Source organism: Sander vitreus, chromosome 8 (genome assembly GCF_031162955.1).
Source record: "Sander vitreus isolate 19-12246 chromosome 8, sanVit1, whole genome shotgun sequence".
Classification (NCBI taxonomy): Eukaryota; Metazoa; Chordata; class Actinopteri; order Perciformes; family Percidae; genus Sander; species Sander vitreus.
Genome location: NC_135862.1, coordinates 5,601,869 through 5,620,010, shown reverse-complemented (window position 1 = coordinate 5,620,010; position 18,142 = coordinate 5,601,869). Strand labels below are relative to the sequence as shown.

Sequence of the window (18,142 nt, the reverse complement as noted above, 5' to 3'; positions counted from 1 at the left end):
CTGTATTTCCTTCTCATGTTCAAGATAAGTTTGAGGAGCCTAAAATTGAGCAGCGCTGGTGTTACAGCTAAGGGCGGCTGGGGCTCAGAAGGTAGAGCGTGTCTTCTTTTAATCACAAGGTTGGCGGTTCGGTCTGCATGTCGATTCGAAGTGTCCTTGAGCGTCACACTGAACCCCAAGTTCCTCCTGATGGCAGGCCAAGCGCCTTGCATGGCGGCTCCGCCACCATTGGTGTATCAATGTGTGTGTGACTGGGTAAATGATAGGGAAATTGTAGTCTCACTTTGCCAGACCTATCTCCACAGCGCTGCGAAGGAAGGTCTCGCAACAGGAGCATACACTCCTGCATAGGAGAAGAAGAAAACAACTCTCTAGGGTTGTTTGCATTTCTTTATTTATTTAAATTGTATTTATTAGTTTATTTGTCAGGGACCATGCACAGTTTGGTCCCTAAATGGACAATATAGACAATACTATCAAAACAGATAGAAACTTAACAACATATAACAAGCATTACATAACGTATAAACCAGTATACAAAAATATATAATTTCCATGTTATAAAAAGATCAATGATCACATAGTTGATTCGCCTTCAGCCAAGTCTTTTAAGGAGATTTTAAAACTGCTGAGACTTGCACAATCTCTAATGTGAAGTTCCACTTTTCTACTGCTGTAAATGAAAAAGCTATCAAATGTAGTCTTCCTAAATTGAGTGTAACCGTCACCTCTTCTTTAACGCAATCACAATCGTCTCGGGCGGCGCTAAGCTCCGGACGCAGTGAGCGTGGCTCTGCAAAATAGTCTCGGGAAGGAGCTTGTTTTGGTGGAACATTTGCACCCCGTAAAAGTAAAATCCACATACAATATTAAATGAAGTGAGCTGTTCACACAGTACAGTAACATGAGCTATATGAATTAGCTGGATACATGGTTAAACCTAATTTACTCTTACCAGTGTATCGCCGCGTAGGGCTGGGCGATACGGAGAAAATCAAATATCACGATATTTTTGACCAAATACCTCGAAATTGATACCGCAACGATATTGTAGTGTTGACTATTGGTGCTTTCACAAAATATTTACACAATGAGGTTTTTTTTAATAAATAATCATCAGTAATGTTGATATAATGACTAAGTGGGGTAAAGGCAAATAATAGAACAGTTAGAACAGTCTGGTGTGTTGTGACATCACTCTACTGCCTTTAAAACCAGGATAGTACGATATCCAAAATCTGAGACGATATCTAGTCTTATATCACGATATCGATATATTGCCCAGCTCTATCGCCGCGTGTGTTTTGTCCGTAGCAAATCCCCGCCGCTGAACCCAAAACGTCCCAGTTAGAGAGTAAATGCCGTAAACATATTCTTTGTAAATCTTTACAATCATTCCCCGAACGAACAAAGCAGGCCTTCCTTGTCGCACGATCCAAATTTTCTTCAAAACTAGCCAGCGTGTAACGTTGCTCAGAGGTTCCGGTTAATGGTGCTCGATGTGACCGGAGTTTAAAGTAAACACAAAGAGAGAGGAAAGTGAGGGACATCCGGAAAATGAACCCTCGTCGATCCAAATTAGGAAAATTGTAAAGCGCTTTGCCTGATGAGGTAGAGCTATATAAGTGCAGTCCATTTTCCATTTGCAATGATGGCTTTTGTTGTTGTTGTTGTTGTTGTTGGTGAACCAAAAAGCCTATAATTACATCTAGGTTTGTGAGTAGCACTGGACAGTGAATGTGATCGATGTGTCACCGTTGTTCATGGAGCTGGTCGTTAAAGCCTGCCTGCTTTACATTGTTTACACACAAACCTTTACTGTAGATACATGCATCTTACTAACCCTCTCACAAACACAACCACACACACATGTGCAGTACACCCAACAACGCAGAATCTAAATGTAGCTACTGCTGCTGTGACAGATGCTGGTTACACTCCGCCTTGCTCAAAGGTCAGCGGAGGTAGTTGGACCCCGACAGTCTCTGCTAGCAGCCCCATCAGTCAGGGCCAGCCATGCTCCCTAATCGGCCCTGCCAACAAACATTTCAGGGATAAGCGGCCGAGTCGGACTGACTTACAACTCGGGTTCGGATTCAGGTGGCCTGCAGGAGCTCCCAAACATGTTTTCTAGTGTTACTCACGCATTGCTTCTTTTAATCCAACGCTCATTTGTCCATCTTAACGTCTAATAAAGCTTGTTAAGAAGCCATATGCACTTAGCAATCTCAAAACATGAAAACATAAACTGTCAAGTACTCAAATCTCACAAGTGAGTAAATACATAGTTTGCAACGTTGCTCAGTTTTACAATACAGCAGCGCCCTTTGGTGACACTTGCTAATGACAACCACTGCATCGCTGTTTTCAAAGCAGGAATTCAAAAGGAATTCAGTAACTTGTTTGAACAGATGTAGTACAGCTGTTGATGAGCATGGTGAGATGAGCAGTCTTAAAATCCTGCCACTAATGCTACAGGATTGAGGTCTTGACTCGGACTTGGCCACCGTACACATTAACATTGATGTTCTTAAGGCAATTCTGCGTAGCTTTGGCTTTATGCTTTCATTGTCTCTAACGATCACTATTGAACGTTTAAGAGTGTTTGAGGGTGTTCACATCCAAAATGGATGGCCCCCAAAAATGAGCAAGAAGTGAAACTTCAGTACAGGCCTGTGCGAGCTACACCATCAACATGTCTGCTGGTGTCTGTGGGTTGAAGACTTCAGGCAGCCAGTGACCGCAAAGGATTTGCAAATATTAAAAAACGTTTGTGTTAACTTGTCCAATATATACGTAGTTGCCCAAAAAAATGTAGGCCTCTTCGTATAAAAATGGTCACAGTTCCATCTGATGTGGATGTCCTAATTCTAATGGCGTTTTTCCATTACATGGTACCTGCTCGACTTGCCTCGCCTCTACTCGCCTTTTTTGGTTTTTCCATTATGAAAAAAAAAAGTCCCTGGTACCTGCTAACAGGTACTTTTTTTAGTGTCACCTCCGTCGAGGTTCCAAGCGAGCTGAGGCGATACCAAAAGGTGACGTGAAAACCTGCAGACTACTGATTGGTCGGAGGGAATCGTCACTAATCACTGCGTCATCATTGCTAGCGACAGACGGGGGTGTCGAAGTTCTGTGTGTGTGTCGCGTTAGGTCACGGCAGTTTCCTGCGGTGTCGCTATGACGACCAGCCACGCTCACCTCACAGTTGTTTGGTCTATAAAATGACAGAATATTGTGAAAAATGTCGATCCGTGTTTTCCAAAGCCCAAGATAGCATCCTTAAATGTCTTGTTTTTTTTCCATAACCCAAAGATATTCAGTTTACTGTTATAGAAGAGTAAAGAAACTAGAAAATAATGACATTTAAAAAGCTGGAAATAAGAGAAGTTCTAGACTCCAATGAATCAATTATGAAAATAGTTGCAGATTAATTAGTAGTTGACAACTAATCGATTGGTCAGCAGTTAATATTCTTTGTTAAATACTTTTGTTCCAACAACATTTTGGACTCTTTTGGAGATAAATGTTACTTTAAGTGATCTGTCAGTTTGACCTACCAGAGGCTGTTTGTAGGGCAGAATATGCGTCAGCCTTTTCAGACATATGGTGGTAGTAACATTAAAGCGCTATTACACATTAAAGGGTTTTTCATGAATACATAATGAAATGGACGTTTCATTTTTTTTCTCTTTTGTGGTTGAAGGACATAGACCTATGTGTGTGCTTGTGTGACTGTGCATTGATGAGAGTGATTGTATGTTTTGAATGTGTGCGTGTTCACGTGTCTCTCAGTGTGTTTTTGTCATTCCGGTCAGGCCAGCAGTCTGCTGACTTCAGTAAAGGTCACATCTCCTGTTGTCTCCGCTGCCATTTAGTCCTCAGTCTGTCTGTTAGAATTTGTCCCTTCTAATCATCACGTTATCCAACCACTGTTGGTGTTCTCTGGCTGCTTCCTTATAGGGCTGTGCAATTAACCGGAATTTTAATCGCAATTACGATTTTGGCTCCTAATGATCACAAAAACAGAATAAACGATTATTTTAATTATATGATTATTATGTTTTGCAACTCTTGTCTTTCGTTCTGAATGAAAAGTATGAAGGGAAATTTCACAGTTTTAGGTGTTTTCACTTTTTCACAGTTTTTTTAAGTTCAATAATTGTAACATCTTTCCAAAAGTCAATGAGGAATCGTGTTAAATAACCGTGATTTTAACATTGGCCATGCATAATCGTGATTATGATTTTTATTTTTTTTTTCTCCATAATCGAGCAGCCCTACTTACTTACCAATATGAATTCATAGGAGTGGTTTCAGCCAAGAAGGTAGAGAAGTGAACTTGTGCCATAAACAGGGTCACCAGTTTGAATATTGGCCAAGCAATCAACCTTTGTGAATGACAACTAGTCAATTCAATTCAATTTTATTAATAGTATCAAATCATAACAAGAGTTATCTCGAGACACTTTACAGATAGAGTAGGTCTAGACCACACACTATAATTTCCAAAGCCCCAACAATTCCAGTAATTCCCTCAAGAGCATACATTAGCAGTAGCTATTGCGACAGTGGCGAGGAAAAACTCCCTTTTAGGAAGAAACCTCGGACAGACCCAGACTCTTGGTAGGCGGTGTCTGACGGTGCCGGTTGGGGGTGTGATGAACAGTGGCAGTAATAGTCACAATAAAGATAATGGGACAGTGACTACAATGGTAGTCGTAGTAGTTCATGTCATAGCAGGGCACAGCAGGGCGTTACGGGATGTAGCGTGGCACAGCAGAGCATGGGTGGACGCGGCAGGACGCAGCGGGACGCAGCCAGACATTGCAGGGAATCGCAGAGCGTAGCAGGATGTAGCAGGTCCACAGCGACAGCTGCACCCAAGACCCAGATCTTGGTGCCACCCTAATCCAAGGCAATATTCTAGGCGAAGAAGAAACATAAGGACTCCGGGGAGTGAACTCCCCAGAGCTAGGTTAGTAACAAGCATTTCTGGGGGAAGGATGCACACAAAAGGAAACAAATGAAAAGAGAGATGAGAGAGCAGCTCAGTGTGTCAAAGGAAGGAAGGAACTTCCCCTGCAGTCTAGAATTATAATAGCATAACTAAGAGAGGCAGGCTAAAGAGAGGAGCCTGGTCGGGCTAGAACTCTCCCCAACCGGATCGGGCTGTACTGGCCTGCTACTTTTATTATAATATTATTTATATTTTAGATGAATCTGACGACTATGAAGAGAAGCAGGTGGGCCGGGTTAGGCGGACGCTGCAACTCCTCACTCCCTAGCTATAAGCTTTATCAAAGAGGATGGTTTTCAGTTTATTCTTAAATGTGGTGACGGTGTCTGTCCCTCGAACCGAAATTGGGAGCTGGTTCCACAGGAGAGGAGCCTGGTAGCTGAAGGCTCTGGCTCCCATTCTGCTTTTAGAGACTCTAGGAACCACAAGTAGCTCTGAGTTCTGGGAGCGCAGTGCTCTAATGGGACAATAAGGTACTAAGAGCTCTTCTAGATATGAAGGTGCTTGACCGTTTAGAGCTTTGTAGGTCAGGAGAAGGATTTTAAATTCAATCCTGGATTTTACAGGAAGCCAATGCAGAGAAGTTAATACAGGAGAAATATGATCTCTTTTCTTAGTTCATGTCAGGACACGTGCTGCAGCATTCTGGATCAGCTGGAGAGTCTTAAGGGACTTATTTGAGCAACCTGATAGTAAGGAATTACAGTAGTCCAGCCTGGAAGTAACGAATGTATGGACTAGTTTTTCAGCATCGTTTTGCGGCAGGATGTTCCTAATTTTGGCAATGTTACGAAGATGGAAAAAGGCTGTTCTTGAGGTTTGTTTGAGTCTCCTCCCAATAAACAAATGGGGTTGGACTTATGCAAGGCCAGTGCTGAAACAGTTGGTTGATTAGTCAGGTAGTCATATCCAGTTACAGCTAATTAATTGGCTGCAAATTTGATTTAAAGAAATGCCAGCTTCTTAAATGTGGGATTTGTTGCTTTTCTGTGTTTTTATATTAAAGTGCTCATATTATGCTTTTGGGCTTTTTCCCTTTCCTTTGCGTTATATATATTTTTGTGCACATTATAGGTTTACAAAGTGAAAAAGCCCAAAGTCCACCCCAAAGGGACTTAGGGACAAATATTGTCATATTTGGAATAATAGTGGAATATTGGTGTGCATGTAAACGTACTGAGTGATGATTGCTTCATTCACTGCACACAAAGAGGAGATAGAAACATGTCTCAGTGACCTATGTAGTACATGGCACAAGTACAGCAGAATCACTTCTATCTTCTGCGTCTATGTAGTGTAAAGTGCAAGACAAACCATCACAACACAGTGAACATCACTTTGTCCTAGTGTCCATTTACCTTTTCCCGCTTAACACATCCTGTAAAAACATTCTGCTGACGTGACAGTCTCTCTGATCCACATTTTGGCATCTGACTTCTCATTCCGTTCCTAAAGTTAATTGTGTGACATGGAGGCTTGATTACATTTGACTTTAATTTAGTTTGAGACTCAGTTGATCTCCAAATTGAGAAATCCTTGTTATAACTTTACCCGAGGATTATGTAATTAAATTACACAAGAAGGATGAATGATTTCTGTCTGTGGGACTTGATTCCAGGACATCCAGTTAAGACGGGATCTTCTTTTCCAATCAAGCAACCCTACTAACGGAAATGAGATAGGGCCACAACTAACACGTTTTAATTCATCAGCTGATATTTGTATCGTTTTAATTGTTTAGTCTGTAAAATGTCTCCAGATGGGGAAAAATGCCCATCACGTTTGCAGAGCCCAAGTTAATATTTTCAAACGGCTGTTTTTGTGTTTTGCACATACTGTAGGTCCAAATCCTGAAGGTATTCAATTTAAGATAATATAAAAGCAGGAAATCTTTGATTAATTGTCTAATCCTTCCATCACTAAGAACAACTATTTGATGCAGATTTTAAAGCTTTGATTGTTTTGGAAATTAAATCTGTGACTTTTGGATTATGGGCCATGCTGCTACATTGTTTCATGTGAATTGACTGTATGTTAATTGTGGCTACATTTTTTTGCCTTAATGAAGTTGAGAGAGTCCTTTACTAGCCAGACAGCAGTATCCTCTTATCAGTGCAAGCTGACAGCAGCTGTTAGCCCTGCTTGGCCACAGGCCATTCTGAAAGACCCTTTTCTGCTAGGACGAGAGTGTCCACTTCACAGCAATGAATAGCTGTCCAGCTGCACTTTAAGTTTGTGTGTGTGTGTGTGTGTGTGTGTGTGTGTGTGTGTGTGTGTGTGTGTGTGTGTTTCTGTTTCTGTGTGGGCAAGAGGCTGTGGTTCATCTGAGTGGGGTCTTTGTCCCACCCTCCCTAACCCCAGTTGTGACTCCCCAGGAATTAATCCTGTCTAATTATCAGTCTAGCTTCATTTACTAGAGCTAGGAGAATCCGTTAGTCCACACTCAATATTTTCTAAATTCCTTCTCTGTGGCACTCAGCTCCAAGCCCATTGGTTCCTACTGGAATATTTAAAAACGGAACACAAATACTGTATATAGTTTTGTTAAAAATGGATTCAAAATGATCCAAACTTTCAGCCAAATGTAGGGGAAGGCCTACAGGTGGACTACGGGGAAGGCCACCTGTAGCCAATAGCTGAAAAGATGGTGCATTTTGGCAGACCACCAAAGATCAGTTGAATGTCCCTCTTTATTATTGATAGACATTATACACTTTCTTTTTGGCTGCCATTCCTGTCAGTTATGTGCTAGAGACTTGCTACACACAGGATGTACAGGTCAACCTTTCAAGCAATTAGACAGTTTAATCATTATCTAAATAGCTTATTTAGGAGTAAAAACGTGAATAAATCTTTCGGCCAGGTGGACTGTAAATTTACTCTGAGCTGCCAATCTCTCTCAACAGTTAATTACTTATATGCGTCCACCCTTAGTCACTTAAGCCGGCCTTTTTTCCTTCGAACTCAGATTTCTGTAACTTATCAGTTTATCAAAGGATGCACTTCCTTACCGGCATCCAGCTTAACATGACCCAGGGTTCGACATTGGCCCGAAGTAAAACAGTATGTTGGGTAAGTTGATTGGCCAGACCGGAGCTGCTGTCCGCTCTCCTCCTTCGCCGGGAGCTAGCTAGTAATATTAGCGTACGTCGCGGTGCCTCCGCCTCGGCCGGACAGCAGCTCCGGCCAGTTGCAGCTGCACCAACTGCTGTTTGCTGCCATCTGCTCTCCTCCCGGTAAAGTAGTCTACTAGAGGCTGGGAGTGAAGCGGATGGACCACGGGGTGCGCTAAGGGCTCCTGCACACTGCCTGCGTGGATTGTCAGTTGCGTGGCGGCTGCGTGGCGTTTTGTATGTCTTTGCACCCCAGAAATGTGTCTGACGCGGCGCTGCTGCTGCTAGCCTTGTCTGCACATGTATGTTTCCCATTGATAAAATGAAATAATAGCGTGTTCTTCAACTTTATTTTGTCAATATTTTTGTGTTTTGTTTGCACATATTTCGATATATATCTTTTTATATTTAGATTAAATTTATCTTTTCAATTCCTTTTCCTGAGATAATAAAGTCCATGTTATTGTCGGAATCCAATTGAAATACAATTTAAAAGAAATTTATATCTGCATTTATGTCAAAACCTAGAGACTTTCAAACATCAAAATGGCATTTATTAAATGTGTTTGTGTCAAAATGACACATATATACATCCTTTTGTATTCTATTTTGCCTGAAAACGCTTCCGACACGCTTGCGTGTCGCGTGAAAAATAGGCGTCGGTCCTATTTCTAGCATGCACGCGTTTTTGGCGTGGCTCGAGCCTGAGACGTGCGTGGTCACGCAGGCAGTGTGCAAGCTCTAACCTGTTAACGTGGGAGCCGAAATAAAAAAACGGACACGCCACGCAGCATTTCCATTCAGGGCAGGAAACTAACTTGCGACATTAACTCTAAATGCAGTCCACAGAAACGCAGGGCAGTATCCAAATAATCTGCTACACAAACTAGACATTCGGCCAAAATGTGTCATTACTATGGTGGAGGCTGGTGTTTCAGGAGGAGCATGCATCGGTCTATACTGCCAGAGTTGATTGATATGGATCATTGACTCTGAAGTTGTAATTTTCCAGTTCACAGGATCTGATTTAACTGGCACTAGAGAATAAATTGTATAGAAACCTGGCTTAAATGTCAACGGATTGAAGGGCGATGAGAGCTGGTTTGGCATTTGGAATGTTTTTGTTTTGTTACGTTAAACCTATAATACTTCACTGCATTTTTAAAAGTACATTCTGACATCTATCACATTTCAAAGTCAACGAGGAGACTTGTACTGATTTAGAGTAGTAGTAGCAGTCAATCTGGAGCTTCTTGCTCGCTGCAGTAGCCAGAGTTCAAGGCTGTTTGCTGAGCTGATGATAATAGCTAGGCTCAGAAAATTACTACCAGCTACACAGTAAGTCAAATGCTGGTAAATTGACTATTTCTACTCCATCAGCCTCTTTGCAGCCATTTAGACACCATCTAGATGGCATTTATTCCACACCATATGGTGTATTTTCAGGGCAAAATTTTGTAAATTGCTTGTGAATAGATGTATTTCAGTGGCCAGTCAAGCTCAATTTCCTCTCTGGTTTTTTCCCCACTGTGTATATATCTTCTGACATATCCTCCTTTTGGTAGACAAGAGACTTTCTAGTATCTAATAGTAAGCTCAAACCCATCTGTCTTTTCTTCTTTTTGTTTCTCTTCTACAGTAAGCATGTTTCTCAACACCCTGACACCCAAGTTTTACGTGGCTCTGACGGGCACTTCCTCCCTCATATCAGGACTCATATTGGTAAGAAACACTTTTCTTGTCTTTATATAATAACACTGGCACTGATACTAGTTTTGAAATGTATTATGATGTTAATAATCAGTTTGGTATCTGTACTGATTAGGAAGTAAAAATTGATGTTTTCTCACAAAGCACAGGTATGACTTGTTGAAAATAAGTGTTCTTCGATGTTACTCTACTAGAGGATGGATACCCGAACCGAGCCCGTCGGGACCCATCGGGACCCGGGCCTGACGGGCCGGGCCAGGTTCGGACAGATATTTCGAATGATGTTCGGGTCGGGCTCGGTCACATCAGCGCACACAGTGTGCGCCTGTGTTAACATGCACTTGTTGCCCCATATGCGCTGATGCACTCATCTGTTGACATTTCCGAATGCCTTCCTACAGTTGCTTAATAAAAGCGGGCTTTCCACACAAACAAACATATGTGTCATTAGTATGAGAAAAAAAACGAGATGTGTCGGGCTCAGGCTGGGCTCGGACATAAATATCTTAATGCCTGTTGGGCTCGGGCCGGGTTCGGTTACTGCTCTGTCGGACGCAGGCCGGGCTCAGACAGAAAATTGCGGCTCGATCCGCACTCTACACTTTACAATACTAAAATACTGTGGGTGTGACTCTTGGCTATTAACTTGAGTGCTTAAGCGTTGTTATACTCATTGCACATTGTTCTGGTGCATCAGCTAAATGTAAGCCTTAAGGTTAATGACTGCACTCTTACCTGACATTCTCATTCATAATGTTAAAATTAATTTTCAGCGGTGGCTCTCTAGGTGACTTCATGAGCCTGGATGTAATTTGTTAGGACTATAATCACAGGTTCAGAGGCCACGAGGAGCTGATGAGAGAGGAAATCTACACTCATTTGGTCCTTGGCAAAATAATGGCAGCCTCTGGCATTGTCTTCTGACGTATCACACCATGCAACACTAAAAGCATTGACTTTCAATGCTTTTAGTGCTTTTCAAAGTACTGAGAACACATTTTATATTGTTTTTTTTTTGGTGTGGGATGTGGCTAAAGATATAAATAGAGCTCTCCATCTCTGTGCATTAAACACTTAGCTGATTTGATTGCAGCACCTAACTGGGTATTAGTGGCTCCAAGTTGTTGACCTGCATATTGAGCTGCCACATTTCGCCTCTGCTCCAGGGAAGGAAAATAGTGTTAAAATGTTTATGTATACGTCAGTATTCAAAAACAGATAGAGTAAATAAAGATGTAACAAATATCATCAAAGCAGGAAAGCAATATAATAAAACTGTTGGAAAGGCTTTTCCTACTTATGCTAGTTTGTATCTCTCTTTCAAGTTCCTCACAGAGACAGCCAACTGTGCAACAGTGGTTGGTCTGTATTTTAAAATAGCTCCTCTCTTAATTAACTCCCTCTCTTCCCTGCGGGCTATTTGCCAATATGCGTAGGCTGCTTAGAAAAGGTGTCGAGCTTTGCACATGCTCTGTGAGATGATTTAAGAAAAATGGAAAGGAATTGGTTTTATGATATGTATGAGTGATACTGGTCATTTTCTCTGTACTTGAAATGGATCTTTATGTCTCAATTAGTTAGTTTTCCACTGAAGAGTTATAGATAAGTCACATCAAATATCACTTCCTCCCTCAAGCAGAGGCTGGCAGTATAACAGCTTTGCCAGATGGCAGTCTGTAGACTACATTTAATAAAATACTGCTCTCATCAGTATTCTGGATGCATTTCACACATTCAGTGATCAAAACGTAACATGAATGGTTCCTATAGCAGAACATTTTCAAAACCTTACTTTTCCGATATTCTTTGAGCAACATTCTCGCTTAATATTTATAGTCACAGTCTTCTGCTGTTTGCCACTAAACAGCTCCACCAGAGCAAAACAAGAAAAAAAGATTATTTTGAACATTATGTTTTGCAACTTAACTCCTATTTTGTCTTGTGTTCTCAAGGGGAATTCAAAAAGTTCAACTGGGAAAGTATGGAGGGAAATTTTACAGTTCAAGGTGTTTTTAGTGATTATTTTTTTAACTGTTCCACTGCTTTTTTAAGTTACACCAAAAATGATGTTTTTCCATAATCGAGCAGCCCCAACTCAAACAACCAACAATGTGGTCTTTATTGAATGAAAGTCATATGAACAGTTCAATTAAAGATTCTCGCTCTCTCTTCCAGATATTTGAGTGGTGGTATTTCAGGAAATATGGGACCTCCTTCATAGAGCAGGTGTCTGTGAGCCACCTGCGCCCCCTGCTGGGCGGAGTGGACAGCAGCTCCCCCAGCAACTCCAACACCAGTAATGGAGAGGCCGATTCCAATCGACAAAGTGTTTCTGGTAAGAGCTGATAGGAATGTCCACTACAGACAGAAGAGCAGCGCATAGTGCTGTATGCAGCATCAGTACAAAAATAGGACAGCAGCTGATTCTAACAGCAGTGTTGTCAAAGCGTATTAGAACTTCGGCTCTGTTTTGTTGTTTGACATCATAGTGAACATTTCCCATCACTCACAACAGGGTACACTTTAGTAAAAACATGTTCATTTACACACAAATTTGCCTCATATTTGATCAACAAGTCAGGTACCAGGTGATTATAAAGTATGCCTCTATGAGATGAAGAAAATGTGGAGGGAGTTTTGTACCTTGAAGCATGTCTTTGTTGCTGCTATTTTATCTTGGTTCCATTTTTTTAAAGGGTGTGTTTTTTTTTTTTTAACTCAATAAAAATAATCTATAAGTGCTACCAATAGGGCTGGCTCGGAGTCCCTGCTCACTTTAGCTTCTCCACTCTAGATCTCATCTCTTCGCAGGTCACTGTTGCAGTAATGCAGAGCCCTTCACTTTGGTTCTGCTGTGTTAACTTCAGAAAGGAGAACTTAAAAGCCAAAACGTTGTCAAATGTCAAAGCAATTTTTCAGCTGTACTGCAACAAAACCCCACTGGCCCGCTGAAGGCAATGAAAGCATTGATTCTAATGTGTGGTTTTAGGAGAGGCTTTCACACTTGTTTTAACTTATGTATTGTTTTTTTTAATTTTTTTTATAGAATTTATATCCAAATCATTTTGCTGCTACATATATAGACAGCTGTTAACACTTAAATGCAAAACTGCCATCCTGACATTTAATTAGAGACTGCCTCTCTGAGCTCATAGAAGGTTTGTTTGTTTTGTTTGAATATTTTATTAATAGTTGATCTATTCTTACTGTTTATGGAGCAGCTCCAGCTTTTGTTTGTAAAATGACACATCACTCTGCCGGCTGCTTCAGATTGTTGTTTTTAGACACATTCTCAAACATGTTTGCAGCTTTTTAGCTGTATAGTAAGTGCATACATTCCCAAACATTCAATGTTAGTAAGATTGTATACAGTATACAGCCTGTAGAATATTTAAAGTGCATACCTTTTTACCTGTTTGATCATTAATGACTTGTAGTATCTAACCTGATCCCTGTTCCACCCATTACAACAAAAGGAATATAAAGACAAGTAAAATCAAGTATATAATGACATAGCAAAACAGGATAAGCCTTCTGTTCTGATTTAAGTGTGTTTGCGAGAAGAGATTTACCGCACAGTCTAGGTAGGCCATACTCTGCCTGTTGAGGGACTAACATTGAACTTGTTAAACTACAGTAGACGAGATCTTAGAAATTGAAGTCTGTCTGGCAATATCCTCCACAGTCACTCAGGGTGAGCTCTGCATTGCTGCTTCTTTGCTTTCGTTCTACATCAGTGATGCTTTCATCGTGGTTAATCTGTTATATGTGTATTTGCTCTCCCGTGGAAATTCATTCATTTCAATACAGACATTTCTCAGTGCTGCATAATTCCTTTGGTTCCACTGTGAATAATACAGGAACACATTTATCCTACATATGCATCCATAATACAGCATACATTAAGTGTCTCAGTCTGCTTTTTTACAGCAGCATTTGTATTACGGTATGTAATGAAAAAAATTGTATTAGCAGCAAGCTGAAGTTGCAATGCAAGTTAAAGTTGAAATGTTAATGATGTATAACCTCATCTAATCAGTATACTGTAATCTCTGCAAGTTTCCTCCAAAGGCTCCTGTTGTTGAACGGTTTGTGGAGGCATGACGCAGACGGATTTTATTTTCAGCCAAACAACTTTGAATTAAATAGGCTTATGTGTCCTGTATTAAATCAACAAGCCTTGATTGGGAAAAGAAAGGCAGTCTAATTATTTTGACTGTACTAATCCTCAGTTTTCTTGCTTATAATCTCCTGAGCGTAAATCCCCCCCCCATTGAAATCAGAGTTGCAGGGCGTATTGTTTATTCTTTGTTACAGCAGACGTCTGAGACAGTTTAGGTGAAGGCACTGGATTGATGTGTTATAGGTCTGCACTTGAAATGAAGGAATGTAGTATAGCATGAATTCAGGTGTGTTCTGTGTTGGACGGAAATCTTTGTGAAACCTTTCTTAATTTTTTTTTGGGGGGGGGGGATTTAGTATAAAATTAGTATTTAGTATAGAGCTCAACAGTCCCGCCCACAGCAGGTTCCGGAAGTAAAAATACAATGCAGTTTCTCCATTGACAAATTGGAGTATAAGCCATAAAATCTTAACCGTCGATGGTAGACTTAAAACCAGCTACGACATGACTCAGTGATTGTATATGCTCATATAGACACCACAAATCATGGGGCGCTACCCTTGTTTTGAGATAAATGTCTTTTATTCGCGATGTCTTGGATAAGTACTTCATTACCCACAATCCTGAACAATCCCACAATCCCACAGTGATGCCTCTGATTGGTGGAACTCATGCTGGTGGGGGGGGGTGTCAGTACCCGATCTGTGCTGCCTGCACGATCCGTCACGAGGATTTACGACACTGCACAAATCACGATCTGTTCCACGCTTCTGACGTTAGCCTCTGCCGGGAAGCTAACGTTAGTTTAGCTAACAGCTAATTCGGCTAACCGCTAGCTGACAGCTTGATTCAGTCTAAAATAACGTTAACTCAAACTAAACACTGGGTAAAGCCGTCTACAGCTGACGTAACAGCCGTTATATATGTTAACGGTTATTTTCAGGTTTTATTTTGAGGGTCTTTTAAAGTTATTACATGCTGTCTCAGCTAGCGGTTAGCCGAATTAGCTGTTAGCTAAACTAACGTAGCTTCCTTTGTTCAGTGGTGCGTGGTGGTTTATGGGATGAGTAGTTTCTTCGCTCTGAGATGACGATATGTTCACAGTCTTGTACCTTTGACTTTTTGGGGATTTTCTGTTCATTGTTTTACTCGAAATGATACGTTGTATGCTTATGAGTCACGTAGACGTCAATGGGAGAAATAAATGGAAAATTTACTTCCGGAACCCACGGTCTCTCAGAGGAGGGGCGGGACTGTTGAGCTCTATTTCTCCTGAAAGTGTTTTTAGTGGCTTTTCTACTCTACATGTTTTTGTTGCTGCTATTTTATCTTGTTCCCATTTTTTTAAAGGGTGTTTTTTTTAACGCAATAAAAAATGAGACAAACAATACAAACAGAAAGATTGATGCCTTTAATCTTTTGGTGGTCATAATGACCACCATCTATATATTTAAGTGCTACAAATAGGGCTGGCTCGGAGTCCCTGCTCACTTTAGCTTCTCCACTCTAGATCTCATCTCTTCGCAGGTCACTGTTGCAGTAATGCAGAGCCCTTCACTTTGGTTCTGCTGTGTTAACTTCAGAAAGGAGAACTTAAAAGCCAAAACGTTGTAAAATGTCAAAGCAATTTTTCAGCTGTACTGCAACAAAACCCCACTGGCCCGCTGAAGGCAATGAAAGCATTGATTCTAATGTGTGGTTTTAGGAGAGGCTTTCACGCTTATGTATTGTTTTTGTATATAATTTGTATCAAAATGATTTTGCTGCTACATATGTAGACTAGGGGTGCACGATTCAGAAAATGTCACGATTCAAAAATCGATTTTTAGGCTCAAGATTCGATTCAAAAACAATTCTCGATTCAAAAAACGATTCACAGTATGTAAATGTAGTTACTTTTCTCATGTGATTGCAGTAGACATACAATAAAAAATAAAAATATGAATCGATTTTTTGGATTCTATGAATCGATTTTGAATCGCGATACGAATGTAAATTGATTTTTTTTGCACATCCCTAATATAGACAGCTGTTAACACTTAAATGCAAAACAGCCATCCTGACATTTAATTAGAGACTGCCTCTCTGAGCTCATAGGTTTGTTTGTTTTGTTTGAATGTGTCTCATGGAGCTGTGAATCAGAAAGTATGCCAATATTTTATTAATAGTTGATCTATTCTTACTGTTAATGGAGCAGCTCCAGCTTTTGTTTTTGTGCGCTTTGTGTGTTTTCTAGATGAAACAATTAATAAATAGATACAAAAGTTATCATTAGTTGCAGCCCCAATAGTCACTATTAAAGTGGTAATTCAGCAATTTTGTATTGCACTTCCATAAAGTTTGGGGTCTTGCGAGAGACAAATTAATAAAGAAAGATCAAAATCTATCTAGCAGAGGATATTCTGACCTTAAGTTCCAAGTAAAAAATGCTGCATCCTGCAATTCCCACAACACATCTGTATTTCCTCAAATCCATCCTTCCCAGTAGGGGAACAACATTCTCCAACATTCCGGTCTTTACACCCTTAGTATGTATCGCAAGTTATCTGTAAATGTTCCCCAAGTCAAAGCTGGCAACCCAGATTACACCATCAGGGGTTTCCTCCGCTCCTCCAGAGCCACATAACACATTATACCGTTTCCCTGTCTGTTAGGAAATGTCGCATACCTCCAAAAGTATATAGCAACATTTCAAAACCCCATGTTGTTAAATCCTGTATCCTACATTCATGTGTTCGGTGCCGTGAGCCAAAACACGTGCTTGTGACTGTTTTCTGACAGCAGTGAGAGATTGTGTAGAAGCATGTTTGGTCACTGAGGAGTTTAAAGGCCTTTTCCCTGTCAGCTGTGCTCTCAAAGAGGTTGATTGCCAGTCAGGCAGCTGCAGGGTGGATGGCAGGATGCACAGTCGAGCCCTTTGAAATGTGCCGAGGAGGCTCAGTGTCGACTTTACCCTTGACACTCATCACCCGTGTTGTTCTGTCTCTTTCTCCGTCTCCCTTTTGCAGAATGTAAAGTATGGAGAAATCCGCTGAATTTATTTCGTGGAGCCGAATATAATCGGTGAGTGACTACCTGCATCTGAAAACCCTCTGGAGCTCTGGCCTCCTTTGTCTGTCCTTTTTCAGATTTTTATGTCTTGTCTCTCGTTTGTTTTCCTAATCAGTTTTCAATCAAGTTTCTTTTTGTGTTCACTATCCTGCCATCTTTTCTGGTTTCCTTATCTGTGCTTAATATACTATTTCCTTTCCCTCTCTTACTCTTTTTTTCATCTCACACTCTGTCATCTGTTTGGCGTTTTCTCCTCAGTTAAAGTAAATTCATTCTCCTTCTCCTCTATTTCCTCATGTTTCATTTATTTTCTCTTCTGACCATCCCGTCTTTTCATTCCTTATCAACTCCTCACTTGACCTTTTTGTCTTTGTGCTTCTTCTCATCTATCCTCCCTCTCTCAGATTTCTCTTTCCTTTTCTCCCTTTTGATTTGTTCTCGTCATTCTTCCTTTATTCTCTCGTTGACGTGTCTTGCTCCTGCTCCTCCTGTTGAGTCATGCTCCACCTTTCCACTTCTCGTGCTATAGTTATCCTCCTAGTCATTTGCTCTCCCTTCCTAAGCTCCAGCTATTAACTTTGGCCAATCTCACTGAAGTGCAATACTCATTAAGTCAGCCCAACCTATGACTCGTGTACAGTCATTTGAACAACATCTAACATCTTACTAACATCAGAGCAAGTACATTAGCTCAGGTCTTTCATTTTCTCTTTCTCTCACTCAGTAATAATGAACGTGTCTCTGTGCTTGTGTTCAGATATACGTGGGTAACAGGTCGAGAGCCGCTGACATACTATGATATGAACCTGTCGGCACAAGACCATCAGACCTTCTTTACTTGTGACTCAGACCACCTCCGGCCTGCTGACGCCAGTAAGCAAACATATGCATATATACAGTACATGTATCCAGGGCTTTCCACAATGATGTGGAGTAGCCAGAAAGTGGGAAAAAGTAGCCAATGGACACCCCTAGCCGGCTACTTTTTAGAAAACATTTTGGCCATAAAAGCCAAATTTGGTAGCCTCTGGCACATTCTAATGTCGCTCTTCCATCATTTACACTGATCTTAATTATTGCATTTTTTTTTTTTTTTACATGAATTGTAAGAACTAGGCTTCTTGT

The 18,142-nt window shown here is 40.8% G+C and overlaps 1 protein-coding gene across 9 annotated transcripts in view; it reads left to right on the top strand.

Annotated features, from left to right (window-relative positions):
• The window catches only part of LOC144521858 (suppressor of tumorigenicity 7 protein homolog), a 66,061-nt gene that overhangs the window by 30,893 nt on the left and 17,026 nt on the right, over positions 1-18,142 (top strand). For all 9 annotated transcript variants that reach the window (XM_078256488.1, XM_078256487.1, XM_078256491.1 and 6 more), the window contains 4 exons: positions 9,773-9,855; positions 12,019-12,178; positions 16,975-17,029; positions 17,775-17,890. In XM_078256488.1, the coding sequence (XP_078112614.1) occupies positions 9,773-9,855; positions 12,019-12,178; positions 16,975-17,029; positions 17,775-17,890 (414 nt within the window). The remainder of the gene's footprint in view (positions 1-9,772; positions 9,856-12,018; positions 12,179-16,974; positions 17,030-17,774; positions 17,891-18,142) is intronic.